Here is a 15,495-nt window from a genome sequence, read left to right as displayed (position 1 = left end):
TTTGAGTCTTAATTCTGTTTTTATTATAAAAATGTTACAAAAAAAACCCCACAATTATTCAAAGCCTCTGAAAAAAAGATGCAGACAGTGGATGGGACATGACCAGTGATTTTCCCAGATACCTTGATAAAAGATTGCTAAGAAACAGCAGAGTACGTTGTATGCAGCTTTTTCTATAAGGTAAACAAAAGGTTGAAGTGGGGATCTTTGTTGTTTTTTTTTCCCTATTCATTTTAAGTGGTGGGAGAAGTTCTTATTTGAAGGATCACAGACTAACAGAATAGCTGAGGTTGAAAGGGAACTCTGTATGTCATCCTCTTCAACCCCAGCACCCATAAGCTGCACCACCTAGGTGTGCTGGTCAGGGTCCACGTTCAGACAGTCCCTAAAGGTGGAGATATTTATGGATATGATGTTGGGTAAATCAACATGAAATCTGTACAAAAACCCTGGTCCACAGGTCTGCAGGATATCATAGAAGCTTATTTAATATGTCTGTCCCAGTTAAATGGAGAAGATAAGAGTTGAACTGGAAATACCCACATAGTCACCTACATCACTTCACCGTGTACCTCTCCAGAGGAACAGAAAAGTGACAAGAACTGTTCCCTGCTTGAACCGGGAGAAGAAGACCCCCATCTGTGCTAAGTTTTAGTGGCCATGGACTGAAGTGTTTTAGTTCAAGCTGATCAGCTTTCTCTTGCCCTGTGTCCTTTACATGACACTGATGTAGTCAGCGAAGGCCTGAGAAGAGTCCCACGAGTCATTGACCACACTGCACACTGCTCTGAGACGCCGCAGTGCTTCTTGAGCTGTTTCAGCATCCTGATCCAGCCAGTTTTGAAAGAGCCTTAACTGGGTGAATTGAATCTTCCCCCCTCTCTGCTGGATGTAGCCTTCCAGCTTCTTTGTGAATTCCAGGAGCCCATCAGGCTTGATGCAATTTGAGCTGCCCAGAAAAAAGAAGGACAAAAAAAAAAAGTCACTTAAGAGTCTAGGCTCTAATTTGAGCAGTTACTGCTCCATCTAATAGCTGTCTATGTGAGGATGTTTTAATGCAAACTTCCCTCAGCCATACAAAGTGTGAATGGGCCATTAATTTAAACTGGGAAGAAAAAAAACCCTCCTGAAACACAACAATATAAAGGGCTGGAAGTTTTTAAAAACTTTTTAACTATGGGAGAAAAGCATGAAACTTACTCTTCTAGTTCCTAATAAATGACTGGAGTAGTCCTCACTATGACCTTAAAATCCTGTTGGACTCAAGCTCCTGTCAGTGCCCTTCAGTCTCATAGCAGCTGACTGGACCCGAGGGGCTTGGCCCAGTCCACAGCTCCCAGTGCAGCCCTCAGCAGTAAGGGATCATTTCTCACTTAGAAAGCGTGGAGAGGAGATGTCAGATCCCCATGTTTCCAGATTAAAAGATCATTTCCCTTGCATAGATACATAAATAGAAAGTTTACAAGATTTTCTCTTGTGAAGAGCACGTAATAGCCAAGTGGAGATGACAATTTCAGGATACCAGATTGCTGAAAGGATGGCTATGGTTAGATTCTCATGCCTGCGTACTCCCAATAAGCTGAACCTTTAGGATGTAAATGGGATTAAAATCAAGGAAAACAGTCAGTATTGCAGAAATGCCACCCTCCACCTGCTTTGTGAAGGTTACTGTTTGTGTTTATGGCCATTCAGGCTCAAAAAAATCCACAAACAACAACAAAACCCAGCAGAAGTTCAGGTTGAAAACCAAAGAAGATGAAAGGAATACAGAAGCATTTACAGGATCTGACAGGGAATGACAGTGCTCCCCCTGTGCTGGAGCAGTGGGAACAGAGCTGTTCATGCTGATGGCTATGAATAAGTGGAGGTAGATACATTAGTTCTAACCTTAAGAGCAACGAGGGTGTGCATTAGCCTCCCAGGGGAGCAGAAAATGAAAGCTGCTTTAAGATGGAACTTTGATTCATTTATAGATGTGACAGTGCAACACCTCAGGGAGCACAGCTTGGCCTTAGTGGAGTTCCCTGAGGTTTTTAAGCACTCACTGCAGCATTCTCTAAGCTTTTCTTGTGCACGGGTTCTCTTAAGTAAAGAAAAAAATCTGTGCTCAGACTTATCTTGCTGTTCTGAGCCCAGCTGAGCTCTGGACATCCTGAAACATATTCAGTGTGTTTAGAGCAATAGAATACCTGACATCCAGTTGGCAAAGGGAAGAGGAGGAATCTTCAGAGAAAATGTCTGCCAGGGCAACCAGCCTGTGATTCCCTAAGAGGGGAGAAATGCAGCTGTTAGTTCCCAGCTTGCATCTATCTTAAATATTTGAACGGTCAAGGGGCTGAGATATCAATGGAGAAGGAAAGCTAAAAGCATGCATGCCCAGCATAAAGGACTCATCTTCAGTCCGTCCTTAATGAGATTTAGCCCTCTTCACACTGAGGTGGTGGAAATATTTGCTGACAGGACAGATTATTTCACTAAAAAAAGTCCAGATTTCATTTGTTTTAAGAGTCAAAATGCAGCTTTGTTTTAAAAATGGACAGAAGCCAAGGTTTAAACACCCACCTTGGTAATAAAAATGCATTTCAGGTGATCCCTTTTGTTTCATTAAAAGATCAGAAAACACTTGAACTGCTTTTCTCAGACATTTCTTCCTGGCCTATAATCCAAAAAGTCAGTTACTTCTGTAAATTCAGTTCCACAGCTTTGACACAAGCTCTTCCTTTACTAGGTCCTGTCCTTTCAGTGGCCACCAAGAATTTTTAAAGCTTCTGAAGCACAAAATACCCCAACTTAAGCAAAATGCTTAAAAATGCCTCTGGATGAGAAGCAGTGCATCTGGTGATGCATCTGCTGCTGGGTCTGTTCCTGTTAAAGCACCCGAAGCAGATCACTCACTGTTCAGTTGCATCTGGAGTCATGCTGATACCTGCTTTTGCCACAGAGGTAAGCAACTGTGGCACCTGGCTGCTTCCTACATTGTTGAACGCAGCTGAAATCCTTCCTGTAAAAAAGTTACCTCACCCCTCCTTGCTTGGTGAGCTAAGTGACAAAGTTGCTGCTGTTCATGCCATATGTTAAAGTGCAGCACTAAGATCACGGGCAGGCAATGCTCCCAACTACAACCCTGAAGGCACCCCCTGCAAAGCTGGTCTGAAGTCAAGGCTGACATCTACGGTACGCACCAAGGCGATTCCCAGGCAGTTTGAGGCTCTTCAAAGATGAATTTCTCTTTACTGTATTGATAATTTCTGACAAAAACTCAGTAGTGCAGCTTTCAAACAGCCGGCAGAAAGAGAACGTTATTTCTGTGGAAGAAATGGATTGTCAGTACATGTTAGTACTGCCTTTGCACTTAATTATTCCACAATTACATCCTGCAGACAGCTCCAGACTTTAATCTATTTGCAAGAACAAAGCTTCCCTGGCAGCAGACCACGTATGAGAGCACTGTCATTCCATCCGTATAAAGATGGCAATCCTCACACCAGGGAGGTGACTTTGCCAGCTGACCCAGTTAAAAGCTGATCTGCTCTGCAGGTTAAAAATCTTTGTTTTATAGCCAAGTTGATGGACTCTCCCCTAAAACATGTGCCAACTTTGCATCTCATCTTCTCTGCCCTGCTAGCACAGGGAGCCAGACTTCCACGCACTCTTCCAGCACCTACAGGTTTATCCCTGGGACACCTGATTTTTTGCTTAACATTGCACATCCAAATACCACCTCCTAAGCGTCAACCAGCCAGTCAAGCACAGCCAGCTGCAGCACCTTTCCAGCACCAGTGCCTGGGAATTTGCTGTACCTTGTAGCGTGGGATCCTGAAGCAAAAGCAGAACTTCTTTCTGGTGGTCAGCCAGGTTCACATCATGAAAGCTCAGCTTCTTCAAGTTTGGATTACACTCTAAAAGCAAAACAAGTTCTCACGTAAAGTACTGTCTGGTCTTAGGATAAAAACCAAAACAAAACAAAAAAACAACTGATGTAACTAACAGCTAACACCCAGAAACTGTACTGTACAGTGCATAAACTGCTGGATTGTGGATAGTTAAAAAGAAACCATCCTGTTGTGCAGGGTCATCCACATGTTCAATAGAGAAACTGGGATGGCTGGCACCCATTTTCTTTCCTCAGGTAATTCCAAGAATTTCTGCACTGAAAGAACAGACTCACCCAAGCTGGTTCCAAACTAAAAATATATGGATGTGAAAGAGCTTAGAGTTCAGATGCAGGAGGCTCAGGAACCTGAACAACTAAGGACTGCTGGCCCAGCAGCTTGTGCAGTGGAAACGCTGCCAAACTAAAGCTGGGCACAGCAGAATTGCCAGCGAGGGCTAACCAGAGCAGGCCCTGGCAGAGTGCAAGCTAACTGACCAACAAGCAGTGATGCTGCAGAGATGGGAGACTGCAGCAAAGAAGTTATTCCATGTATCACAGTGATACTAGCTACACGTTAGCAGAGTACCTTTGAGTGCCTGCAAAAGGAGCCCAAGCTCCAGAGATGAAGGCAGTGTGGCGCTGTCAAGGGACAACTGCTGAAGGGACTTTGATGCCTTAAGCACTGGCAGCAGGAATGCGGTGTGCAGAGGCTCCCTGGGGAATCGGATCTCCAGCTGCTCCAGGCAGCACTCTAAGACAAGAAAAAAAGGAAAAAAAAAAAAGAAAGATTGGTCTGGAGTACCTGTCTTCAGCATAGCTAGGTCCTGGAGCAACCAAAAATCCGTGTGCCCTTCTATCTTTTAGGTTGGAAGAGCAGAAGCTCCTAAACGATTTAAAGACCTGGTGGGTACATTGCCTGTGGGCTGCATGGACAGTCATGGCTAGCAGTTTAGGCCCAGCCTTGTACAAAGCTGTGCTGTATCAGGTTGGCATGCAGCAGTAAGATGCTTTGTCAAAGACTCAGGCTCCACAAGAGCACATCATAGACTGGGAATGACAGCACATCACCATCTCAATCAGAAAGGGGAGGCTGTAATCACTTAATTACATGCCACTGTGACAATACAGAGTTCAGCTCTCATTTACGTGCCACATCCCACTCATTGCTCAGAATCAGTTTCCTACCTGGGATTTCTGCATTACTGCAGCTTGGATTCCCATCTGGCCTGTTTCCCTCCAGTTGGTTTTTGAGGTCAAAGCTGACTGAGAGCGTGTGGAGCCGGGGAAAGACACTCAGGATGCAGCGAACAAGCTCCATGCAGGGCATGTGGGAAAAGACGTCGCTCACACGCAGCACACGGAGGCGGCAGTCTGAGTGCTGGGAGAGGGCCCGGAGCCCAGAGAGGATGCAGAAGATGTTAGCACCCAGGCCTGGAACAGCATTTGTAGAGAAAGGAGTTAGGTGTGTCTGTACAGACACTGGTGCACCTGCAGCTGGAGCTATACCGACAGTGGAACTTTCAGCCCAGTGCCAAGCAGTGGAGTCAAAGGCTAAATTCACAGGTTCCTCCTAGGTACTCTATCCATATATGCTTAAGTTACAGGACCAACTATACACAGGAGATGGAGATCTGGTTCTTTCCTTCTCCTTCTCTGGACAGTCTTTCAGCACAAGGCTGCAGGCTGTTTTCAGATAGATGAGGCCCATTCTCTCTCATTGCTAGCATTTGTCTTTGTACAAATATTTGCTGAAATACAGAGCAGCACGCAAATGCCCACTTCTCCTGGGACCTGGCACTGCCAAAGAAATTCGTTACAACTGTATAATGCTCTATTCCAGGGTTACTCAGAAATCAGACTGGTCAGAATAAAAAGAATTCTGTTTTACCTGGACTTTGTCACTCTGTATATGTCCCACATGGCTACAGTACAGGATGCAAGGATGGCAAGACCAAAATTGAGTATATTCAGGGGGGTTGAATCTAGATGATCATTACAGTCCTTTTCAACCCAAGCAATCCTGTAATTCTATTTCCTGCTGCTAGTAAAAATTAATCCAGGAGCCTTTCATTGAATCACAAATAAAGGAAGAAATCCATATTGCAAGCACGGACCATCATATCTTTGAGGATATAGAATTATGCAGTTTGACTTCTAAGTGTTTTGCTTTGTCTTTTGCAAAGATCAGCACTTAAAGATACAAAACCAGCAAGTGACAGATCTGTGTCCAGACCAACAGCAATACAAAATTATCACAGGCCTATTTTCCTCAGTTCAACACCCACAGAGCTTCCTATGCTGCATTCTCTGCATATCACCACTGTCCATTATCAGTCATTCATCCTGTCTCTAACCCAAATGGGTCTGTGCATCCACACAGACAAATGCTCAGCAGATTCCTTTGAACATTCCTGGAAAAACCTGCAAGCTCAGGCCGCAGCTCCCCACAAAGGAGGAGCCAGTATCTGACCAGAGTTTGATTTGTCACCCATTCTGTCTCTGGGCCACCCCATCTGTTCTTGTGATCCTACTGGGCTTCCATTGCATCTCCTTTCTCCACCCCTGATGTGCTGTGCTTTTGCAGCTGCTTGTTTTCATCTCAGCACCATTTCAGACATAAAAATTCCTCTCATATTCCTGACTGTCTTGTAGCACTCGAGCAAGTCCTCACTCTAACTGAACATCTCTGCTAATGCCATTCTCAACATCAGGAATCAATACTCTTACAACACTTGTTTCAGTAAAAAAATAAATCAGACCAAATCACAGCTGAAAGGAAACATCCTGTTCACACCACTAACCATTGTAAGACAGAACCAGGTTTTCTAGAGACACCCAGGAACTTAGCAGGTTACTCAGAGTCCGACACGTGTCACCAGTCAAAGGAATGGACAACAGTTCCAGCGTGGACACACTTCGGAAGCGGCGAGCAGCTTTTAAAGAAAAGACCCCAGTGGACCCTCCTCTTCTTTTACAGCCAGCGTGGCCACAGCACAGAGATCCTGTGGAGGAACTAGTCCAGTTATCAGCGTTTTGTCCCTCTGCTATTGTGTTTTGGTCAACTGACGCTGAGCTGTCCTCTCTAGCAACAGTAAAAACAAAATCATACAGGTCATCCAGGCCAGCACAAAGTCCCCTGCTTCGTCTGAGGCAGCGGCGTTTCTTCCCTACCGCAGATTTGATCCGTCTGCGTGCCTTTCGAAGAACAGAGCGATGGGACAGCTGTTCTGAGAAGCAAGAAGAGCCTCCTTGTCCGCTCCTGTGCTCACAGGACACCTTGATGCTTGCCTCCTCACAGGCTTGGTTCTCCAAAGAACAACAATTCTGTCCAGAGAGGGCAGTGTTCCAGCCAGCGCCAGCCACCGATCCATTCACCTCTGCTTGCATATCAGCCTTCTCCAGAGCCCCAGGGGATTCCTTCTGGTGCTCACCATCACTCCACTCCCTCTCACTGCAGCAGCCCTTCTCACGTTGATCTTGTGTTGACTTCTGGCTTTGAGCATTGCCCTCCTCTCTGCAAAGGCCACATGGGCTGCTGTTAAATGTAAGAGCATTTCCTGACCGCCAAAACCCAGCACTCATGCTCAAAATGAGAACAAGAAGAACTGTGTCAGGCACAGGCCAGGCACACATGGACACGTGGCTAACAGAGCCATGGTGAATCAGTCGGTGAAGGAGTAAAACCAGTGAACGCCTGATGGACTGGTCAGAAGAGAGGAGGTGCTGGAACTTCAGGATCCGCAATGAGCCAGCCAGGTTCTCAAGAACTTTTTGGTTGTGCTCTGCAGCGAGCTCCACTGCGCCCTGCAGCATGTTGCACAGAGTAAGCTGGCTAACATGAGGTGAGCTGTGGAGCAGTGGTGAGAAATGATGGTCATTGAGACGCCAGTCGGAGGAAACATCCAAGACACCATGAAGAACATTTGAGAAGAATGTTTCAAAGAACTTCTTCCTCCAGCAGGGTATATTCTGCAATTAAATCACCTTAGAGTCAACCAGGATAAAAACTACTCAACAGGGCCACGTTAACAAAAAGTCAGCCACCATCTTTCTCACTCTCTTTGAATCAAATTTTTACACAGGTAAACGCAGTATCCAATGAAGCTACAGCTAGAACAGTTAGCTTCCTAATTCTCAACATCCTTCCTCTGAGTATTTGTTCTAAATACGGTGCTGCTCCCACTGTTAACTTTTCATCCTGCTCTGGCCTAATTTATATATATTCAGTAGTTTGAAACCAAAGCTAAATCACATTTCTGCCAAGTAAAGAACACACCATCAGGAATTTTCTTCCCAAAAGGCCATGGCTAATTTGGTGACCATTCTTCTGTGATACTGAATCGATGGAGCTTCTTCAGCTTTCACACGTAAAAGATTTCTTTCAAAACTCCCTCTCTTCTGTGTTTTCTAACACATCAGCAGTTTCTGCACGTGTGTGCTTAACCACAATACGAAATATTGTTTTTACCTTCTGCTCCCCTAAAAACTGCATCTGTAAAGGCAGAATTTATTCTTTCAGCGCTTACTGCAAGTGATAGGAAGGCTGCGTATAGTGCATTTCTCACAATAGATGCTTATTTCCCATAATTATTCTTACACAAAAGCCACGCCTTGGTCCCAAGCTCTACAAACACCTATAAGTGCCAGCAGCGCTCAGCAGACACGGCATGCTCAAGTAAAACCAGAACCTGGGTGTCAACGCAGTTTCCTCACCTCTGAGTTGGGAGGCCTGGTTTTCATCACGTCATCCCACAGCTTGCGCCAGATGGGCTGCGTGGACAGCCCTGAAAAATCAAACCAGGAGCTCTCAGCCCTTCTTCCCCAGCTGGAAGTCCTGCTCAGCGTTCCCACCGACAAGGGCAGGCAATGGAAGCAGGGGGGATGCAGGGTCAGTAGGACGAGGAATATCTTCTACATTTATCCCTCAGAGTGCAATGAGGTAAAGGCTGAAGGTGAATCAAATTAACGCCTAGTGCTCTTGCCTGGAGCGTCCCTCTGGGTTGGGCCTGTCTCCAATTAAGTTGGGGTCCCTTCAGTTTGGGGTGCATCCCTCCCCTCCGGGTTTGGGGGGCAGTGATCCCTCTAGGGTTGGAGTTACCTCCCTCCAGGGTTAAGAGAACCCCCCAGGCCCACCCCCCGTCCCCCACCCCCCTTTACCTGCTCTCCGCGCGGCAGCCTCGGCTCGCTCCAGACGGAACACGGAGAGCAGCGGCAGGAGAGCCCGCAGGAGGTGTCCGGGCAGCGCTGCGGAGAGCGAGGAGATGGCGGTAGCGTGCGGGCAGGTCCCGCTCCCAGCAACCCGCGCCTCCGCCGCCCCGCGTCTTACCCCAGACTTCGGGCTCCAGGGCCGCCATGCTGCGGCTCACGGCCGCCGCGCTCAGCTCCTGCAGGCTGCGCGGCCCCTCCGCCGACATGGCCTCCCTCGGCACCGCCATCTTGGGAGGGGCGAGCCACGCCTCCCTACTTCCACCGCCATTGTGGGGGGTTGGGGAGGAAGATCGGGCAGCCATCTTGAGAAGGTGGCAAAGGGTTTCTCCTTTCTTACGCTAGGGCTGGGCAGGCCGGCATAGCGACCGTGGGCTAGCAGACAGAGTGCTGCAGTGAGGGCGAAACGCCCGGTTACAGCGTTGTGATTTCTGGAGATAAGGAGGGGGCGAGGGGGAACGTAAACCGGCAGCCATGTTGAGGAGGTCAGGGGTGCGGCCATGTTGGGAGAGGAAACGTTAAGGGCGGGAAAAAGTCAGGGAGCGCTTTTGGATCACTTCCGCTTCCGGAGCTGAGAGTGGCACTTCCGGCGGGTGACCCTGGTTAGTCCTCTCGTACCGCCATGGGGCTGCGAGACACCGTTGTTCACGCTGGGGAGCCCGAGGTGAGCGGAGCCGGGCGGGGCGGAGCGCGGGGAGCGCGCTGCGAGCCGGGACGAGGCCCGGTGTCAGGCCGGGAGGTAACGGCTGTGCTTTGCTTTGTCCGCAGGAGGAAGAGGAGGAAGAGGAGCTGGTGGTGAGTCGGGGAGCAGGGTGGAGGGCCGGGGAACACGCGGCGAGCTCGGGCTGCGGGCCCTGGCTGCCATCCGGGCTTTGAAGACGAGGAAATCAGAGGTAAACCGCCGCCCTCCGCTCTTATGGCGTGCCCGCAGGACCCCCTCACCACGATCAGGGAGCACTGCGAGCAGGCGGAGAAGTGCGTGAAGGCCCGGGAGCGCCTGGAGCTGTGCGATGCGAGGGTGTCCTCTCGGTCCCACACAGAGGAGCAGTGCACGGAGGAGCTCTTCGACTTTCTGCATGCTCGGGACCACTGCGTAAGTGCAGCGCTGCCGTGTGGCACAGCTCAACGGTGCTGGGAGCTGAAAGGCCTTCGGCTTTTCAGTCTAGGTGTAAAAATGGGTTGCTGTTGAGTCGTGGCAGGAGCTCTTAAGAACTGTGGGCTTAACGCTTTTCTCCCTGAAAGGAGGTTGGGGTCAGCATCTTCTCCCACATAACTGCGATAGGATAAGAGGTAACGGCCTTAAGCTGTGCCAGTGGGGGTGCAGGTTGGGTATCTGGAAAAATTTGTTCTCAGAAAGAGCTGTGATGTGCTGGCACAGCTGCTCAGGGGCTGGTGGGATTGTTGTCCCTGGAGGTGTTCCAGGACTGTGCAGATGTGGCACTGAGGGATGTGGGCAGTGGACATGGTGGGGTGGGTTGAGGTTAGACTGGATGATCTCTGAGTCTTTTCCAACCTTAACGATTCTATGACTTACCTTTTCAAGCTTGAAAGCTTTGTAAGAAATCTAGTTAGTTTGCTGGAATTAACTTGTTGCAAAAAAATGAGGAGAGCAGATGTGCATCAGTGACCTGCAGAGCCAAGAGCCTGGTGGTAAAGCTGTGATAGTTCCCAGCCCTTTTGTACTGGGAGAACTATCAGTTACTGAGCACTTTGTCTCATTTTCAGGTTGCCCACAAACTCTTCAGCAAGCTGAAGTGAATGCTGGAGTGATTGTCCATCTGCTTCCACAGTCCATCAGAAGAGCCTCATCGGTTCACAGTACTGCTTCTGCCTGTTTATTGCCAATGTGAAGTACAAAGTGGCTTCTTGGCAGTGACTGAGCACCAGAATGTCACTGTGTCTGTTCTCATCGAAGATGTGCAGCTACACAAAAACCTCGTGAATGTTCTGTAGTTTTCCATATTAAACATTTAAAGTTCCTGTGGAAATGCTCTCAGCTTATTTCATAGTCCTTATAATGCTCATTTGTACTGGTATGGAATTATGATGAAAGTAGTGAAGCTCAGAGCTCACCCCACCTGCTTGTATCCAGGAGAGACTTTTTCTCCCTTGTAGGAATTTCCTTTCTGTGCACCCTTGATGAGCAGAGGCTGATGCCATCCCACTGGTAAAAACTCACCTCTTGGAGCAGCAGACACCACTGAACTTATGACTTATGCTGTTCATTCAGTGAGTTGAGACTAAATTGGTCTTCCCAGAGATGTTGCTACCCAGAGGAAGTGAAGGGAGGCAATTATGATTCCTATAACACGCTTCACTCCTGTGAGCTATGAGGTGATGCCATTCCTGTTTAATGTGCCTTCGGGGAAAGCCTTCAGCTGCCCCTGTTGCTAGCAGAGGTTGGAGGAGACTGTTGTTGTCACCTGTGTGTTGTGGCCCAGAGCAGCTGTCCCTGGGGCTGCAGGTGGGCACAGTGGTGGTGCCATCTGAGTCAGTGGTGCTCTGGGGCGCTGCTGCTGTAGTACCACTGTAAGCACCAGCCCTTTCTGCTGCCCTGGGGCTGTGGTGGTGAGATTGAATCCTCGAATCACAGAAGATCCAGAGACAGGAGTGGCTTTAGGGATCATAAAGTGCAACCTATCAGTTCAGGCTCTGTCATTCTGCTTCAGAGCAGGAGGTTTAACAGCAGGAATACTACAGGGCTGTTTCCTTGGGCAGCAAATACTTCCTCGGCTCTTTGTCCAAGCAAAATGGCACCTTTTTAAATGCGGCTGCTATTAGAGCAGCAGTAGCAGCAATGCCATCCTTTTGCTGGTGGTTCTCAAGCTCAATCCCTAACAGCTCGAAACAGCTCTATTCGCACAGCTGTAAGGTCCGCATTAGGCCGGCTCTGCTTCCCACATTCCCCGGCAGCCTCGAACCCGAGGGAGGGCTGGGAGCTCCGGTCCCGCCCCGGAAGGCGCTGCTGAGCGCGGCCATGGCGGCGCGGAGCGGGCGGTCAGCGTTGCTGCTGCGGAGAGGTCCTGTGCTGGGGCTGAGCCCGGTGCCTCGGCGGTACCTCTACAAGAAGAAGTGGGTGAGAACGGGGGGGAGCTTCGCGCTTGTTTTCTTCCCTCCGATCCGTCTTCGCTGTGCCTTTCCCATCGCACCTCCTTTTTCTGTCCCCATTTCATCCTCATTACCCCCCCAGCTCTGTTATTTCTGCACCCTTTTCCCTCTCCCCGTTCCACCCATCGCTGCTCCCATTGCACCCTCCTTCACCCCTCACCCCTTTTATCCCAGCTTGCACCCCATACACCTCTCCCTGAGCCCTCCTGCCTTTCCCCTCCTAAATGCTCCGGGTTTTGGGCTCCCAGCCCCTTCACCCCTTGGATGTCTCTCTCCAAAGGCCACCACCTCCCCGCGCATCCCGGCCACACGCCTGGCACTGCACCACTTTGACACCACTTACAGCCTGCAGCTGCAGGAGCGCTGGCCGGCCGTTCGAGCTGCAATGCTGTGCGAGCAGAAGTACGGAGCCCTGCTCAACAACTTCGCCTCTGCCGACCTGATTGCCCAGCAGCTGGAGCTGCTCAGCGCCACCGATTTTGTTTCTGAAGCTGCCAGAAGGGCGCGGTGTTGGCAGGAAAGTGAGGGTGTGGAAGTAGAGAGGAGGAAAACTTCCCTGGAGGGGTCTGGTGGAGATGGGACGATGGTGCCAACAGAGACGTCACCGCTGCTTCATGCCTCTGTCAGCTCCAACATCAAGTGCTACACCTTCCCCAGGGGCGACATCTCACGCTTCCGTCCTGCGTGGTGAGATGGTTCTCCTGCTTCCTTCACTCCACTTTTAACCATAGTGCAGGCACAGTCAGGCTTCTGGTAATGCTTTATTGACTGTCCCGTATCTGGAGGTGCTCAGTGCTGGGTTGGATGGGGCCCTAAGCAGTCAGAGCTGTTGGGGGGCCACCCAGCCTATGGCAGGGGTTGGAGCTGGCTGATCCGTCCATAAGGTCCCTTCCAACCTAGCCATGTTATGATTCCATGAGTCTGTGTTTCTGTAACTGTTCCTGCTACAAACCAACATTGGTAGTTGTAATGCTGTAATCTATAATGTGATAGAAAGCTCAGCGATAGTAGTGGGGTGGTACAGTCCTAGGCTGCAGCAAATGAGAACAAGCCCAAATGCAGCAGCCATGGACACAGAAACAAAGGAAGAAAAACTTCTTACCCTTAGATGTTCTCCAGAGATAGCCTCACCTCCACTGCCAACCCTTAAATGAGGTCTGGGAAGGGCTGGATCCTGACTCTATATCTTCTGGTTACTCCCCTGGGTTGGCCCTGCCTTCCCACCAGGTGCTCCATCACTACTTCAAGTTGTGACTTAGCATTTCTGCTGCACCAGTGTCAGGCTGTTAGCACCAGGTCCTTTTGGCCATCCTCATCTTAGTTTCCAATTATATTTTTTTCCCTTGCTTTCTATATGCAAAATGGTGGTTTCCAGGCCAGACTCTCTTGGGATCCTCAGCTACTATCTCATGGATGCAGCATCCCTCCTGCCTGTTTTGGCCCTCAATGTGCAGCTGAATGACCTCGTCCTGGACCTCTGTGCAGCTCCAGGTGGCAAGACGCTGGCTTTGCTGCAGACTGGGGCTTGTGGTAAGTGGAGGAGTTGTTCCTCAGCCCCATTCTGTTACAAAGCTGAGATGGAGAGAGTGTGGGGTACATGATGATGCCTCTCTGTTCATCTTTTCTGCTTATAGGAGTTAGTGTGTTGTTGTTTTTTTTTTTCCAGAGTGAATTTCTCAGCATGCTGTTTCCCATCTCTCACCTCAGGGCATCTGGCAGCCAATGACGTCTCCATTTCCCGAACAAGGAGGTTGTACCACATTCTCAATAGCTACATTCCCAAGGAAATCAGGGAGACTGTGAGCGTTACATCGCATGATGGAAGAGACTGGGGAGAGCTGCAAGGTGGAACTTTTCATAAGGTGAGTGGTTGGAAACCAGTAAAAGGAATCATAGAATGGTTGGGTTGAAAGGGACCTTAAAGCCCTTCCAGTTCTAGTCCCTGCTGTGGGCTGGTTGCCCCCACCAGCCCCATCTGACCTGGGGCACCTCCAGGGATGGGGCATCCACAGCTCTCTGGACAGCACCTCACATCTAGTTTAGTTTCTTCCTGTTTCAGAGGAGGACAGCAGTGTAATTGTATAGCTTTGCATAGCCTGATATGCTGAACAAGAGCTAAGACTAAGCCAGATACAGAGTAGTATTTCCTCTGGCTGTACCATTCCTCCAGGATCTGTGAGTATGGGTATCCTGAGTTGTACTTTTATCTAGTGGCATAAGCTAGGCAAGGCACAGAGGGCTGAGTTTGTCTGTCTGGTGTGGTGGAAGTATTGGTGGTGCTGGGGGATTTCCGAGACAGACCAGGGCCCAGAGCTGATGTAGGATCTGTGCTGCTGCAGGTCCTTGTGGATGTGCCCTGCACAACAGACAGGCACTCCGTCATGGAGGAGGAGAACAACATCTTCCACAAAATGAGAACCAAGGAGCGTCAGATGTTGCCAATGCTGCAGTTGCAGCTGCTGATGTGAGTGAGCTTGAAGCTGTTTTGTTGCTGTATGTATTAGCACTGAAACCTCTTCTTACTTATACGTGCCTAGTCAAGAGCTCTCCCCACCTCATATGGTTATTTGCTGGCTTCCTTATTGCTGTTGTCCCATACTTTCCTCTTCCTCCCCTGATGGTATGTTTTTTCCATCTTGTCCACAGGGCTGGGATCCTTGCTGCCAAGCCAGAGGGAGAGGTGGTGTACTCCACGTGCTCCCTCTCTCAGCTGCAGAATGAACACGTGGTCGAGAGAGCGATAGACATTGCACAAACCCAATTCAGCATCACTGTCCACGTTGAGGACCTGAGCCACTTCAGGATGCTCTTCCAGGACACATTTTGTTTCTTCTCAGGTTGCCGACTGGGGGAGCTCGTTCTTCCTCACCTCACAGCCAACTTTGGGCCGATGTATTTCTGCAAGTTACGCCGAGCATAAGGGATGGCAGATCTGGGCTTGGGGCAGCTCAGCTTTCCTCACTGTATGTCTCTGGGCCATCACGTTTGGAACTGATGTTGTTTCCCGATTGCTGGCTATCATGAAATACCCTGAATGTCCAGGGAGAGCATATTTAAAGGATATTTATTTTTCTTTTCAAATGTCTCAGATGGGCTAAATTGTTTTCATCTTATGTGAACATGTTCAGGATAATAAATACTAGCTGGGCATGGATCTCTGGCTTCCTACTCTACCAGGTCTCTACTCTCCTGTCTGCTTTTAGAAGAAACAGCCTAAGATCCTGAAAGAAGAGGATCTGAAGAATGTTCCTCTGCTGGGGTTGGAAATACCACTCGTGATGCTCGAGGTCTGCTGATGGAAAAAGCTC

At 49.2% G+C, this 15,495-nt stretch overlaps 3 protein-coding genes across 4 annotated transcripts; 2 read left to right on the top strand and 1 right to left on the bottom strand.

Annotated features, from left to right (window-relative positions):
- Nucleotides 1-9,518, bottom strand: LRRC41 (leucine rich repeat containing 41). Of its 2 annotated transcripts, XM_052665773.1 has the most exons (10): nt 9,201-9,513; nt 9,032-9,118; nt 8,588-8,658; nt 6,676-7,843; nt 5,060-5,305; nt 4,461-4,625; nt 3,801-3,899; nt 3,183-3,305; nt 2,190-2,265; nt 1-949 (listed from the first exon to the last, which is right to left on the bottom strand). In XM_052665773.1, exons 1-10 carry the CDS (start codon nt 9,382-9,384, stop codon nt 715-717), a joined length of 2,454 nt encoding a protein of 817 aa, XP_052521733.1. In that variant the 5' UTR covers nt 9,385-9,513; the 3' UTR covers nt 1-714. The 2 variants fall into 2 exon arrangements, with proteins under 2 accessions (XP_052521733.1, XP_052521734.1); XM_052665774.1 differs by lacking the exons at nt 2,190-2,265; nt 3,183-3,305 and having other exon boundaries at nt 738-949; nt 9,201-9,518.
- Nucleotides 9,519-9,612: 94 nt separating this feature from the next.
- On the top strand, nt 9,613-11,067 carry LOC128072235 (cytochrome b-c1 complex subunit 6, mitochondrial). The gene is made up of 4 exons (XM_052665788.1): nt 9,613-9,743; nt 9,848-9,874; nt 10,011-10,172; nt 10,805-11,067. Exons 1-4 carry the CDS (start codon nt 9,702-9,704, stop codon nt 10,835-10,837), a joined length of 264 nt encoding a protein of 87 aa, XP_052521748.1. The 5' UTR covers nt 9,613-9,701; the 3' UTR covers nt 10,838-11,067.
- A 949-nt stretch (nt 11,068-12,016) lies between these two features.
- On the top strand, nt 12,017-15,341 carry NSUN4 (NOP2/Sun RNA methyltransferase 4). The gene is made up of 6 exons (XM_052665784.1): nt 12,017-12,155; nt 12,468-12,874; nt 13,563-13,717; nt 13,895-14,049; nt 14,527-14,651; nt 14,834-15,341. The coding sequence occupies exons 1-6, from the start codon at nt 12,057-12,059 to the stop codon at nt 15,105-15,107; spliced, it is 1,215 nt and encodes a 404-aa protein (XP_052521744.1). The 5' UTR covers nt 12,017-12,056; the 3' UTR covers nt 15,108-15,341.
- Nucleotides 15,342-15,495: the final 154 nt, after the last annotated feature.

The sequence above is a fragment of the Tympanuchus pallidicinctus genome, unplaced genomic scaffold (genome assembly GCF_026119805.1).
Source record: "Tympanuchus pallidicinctus isolate F22 unplaced genomic scaffold, pur_lepc_1.0 scaffold7, whole genome shotgun sequence".
NCBI classification, from domain to species: Eukaryota; Metazoa; Chordata; class Aves; order Galliformes; family Phasianidae; genus Tympanuchus; species Tympanuchus pallidicinctus.
Note: the sequence above shows the minus strand (reverse complement) of the source record. Positions and strands in the feature narration are given on the sequence as shown.

Excerpts from the sequence above, each read along its gene's own strand:
- NSUN4 (XM_052665784.1), top strand. The coding sequence starts at position 12,057 with ATGGCGGCGCGGAGCGGGCGGTCAGCGTTGCTGCTGCGGAGAGGTCCT. Across the intron at positions 14,050-14,526 it reads AAGGTGGAACTTTTCATAAG|GTCCTTGTGGATGTGCCCTG; the intron begins GTGAGTGGTTGG and ends GTGCTGCTGCAG. Across the intron at positions 14,652-14,833 it reads CTGCAGTTGCAGCTGCTGAT|GGCTGGGATCCTTGCTGCCA; the intron begins GTGAGTGAGCTT and ends TCTTGTCCACAG.
- LRRC41 (XM_052665773.1), bottom strand. The coding sequence starts at position 9,384 with ATGGCTGCCCGATCTTCCTCCCCAACCCCCCACAATGGCGGTGGAAGT. Across the intron at positions 8,659-9,031 it reads GGCTGCCGCGCGGAGAGCAG|GGCTGTCCACGCAGCCCATC; the intron begins GTAAAGGGGGGT and ends TTGATTTTTCAG. Across the intron at positions 4,626-5,059 it reads CAGTAATGCAGAAATCCCAG|AGTGCTGCCTGGAGCAGCTG; the intron begins GTAGGAAACTGA and ends TTCTTGTCTTAG.
- LOC128072235 (XM_052665788.1), top strand. The coding sequence starts at position 9,702 with ATGGGGCTGCGAGACACCGTTGTTCACGCTGGGGAGCCCGAG. Across the intron at positions 9,744-9,847 it reads TTCACGCTGGGGAGCCCGAG|GAGGAAGAGGAGGAAGAGGA; the intron begins GTGAGCGGAGCC and ends CTTTGTCCGCAG. Across the intron at positions 10,173-10,804 it reads TGCATGCTCGGGACCACTGC|GTTGCCCACAAACTCTTCAG; the intron begins GTAAGTGCAGCG and ends TCTCATTTTCAG.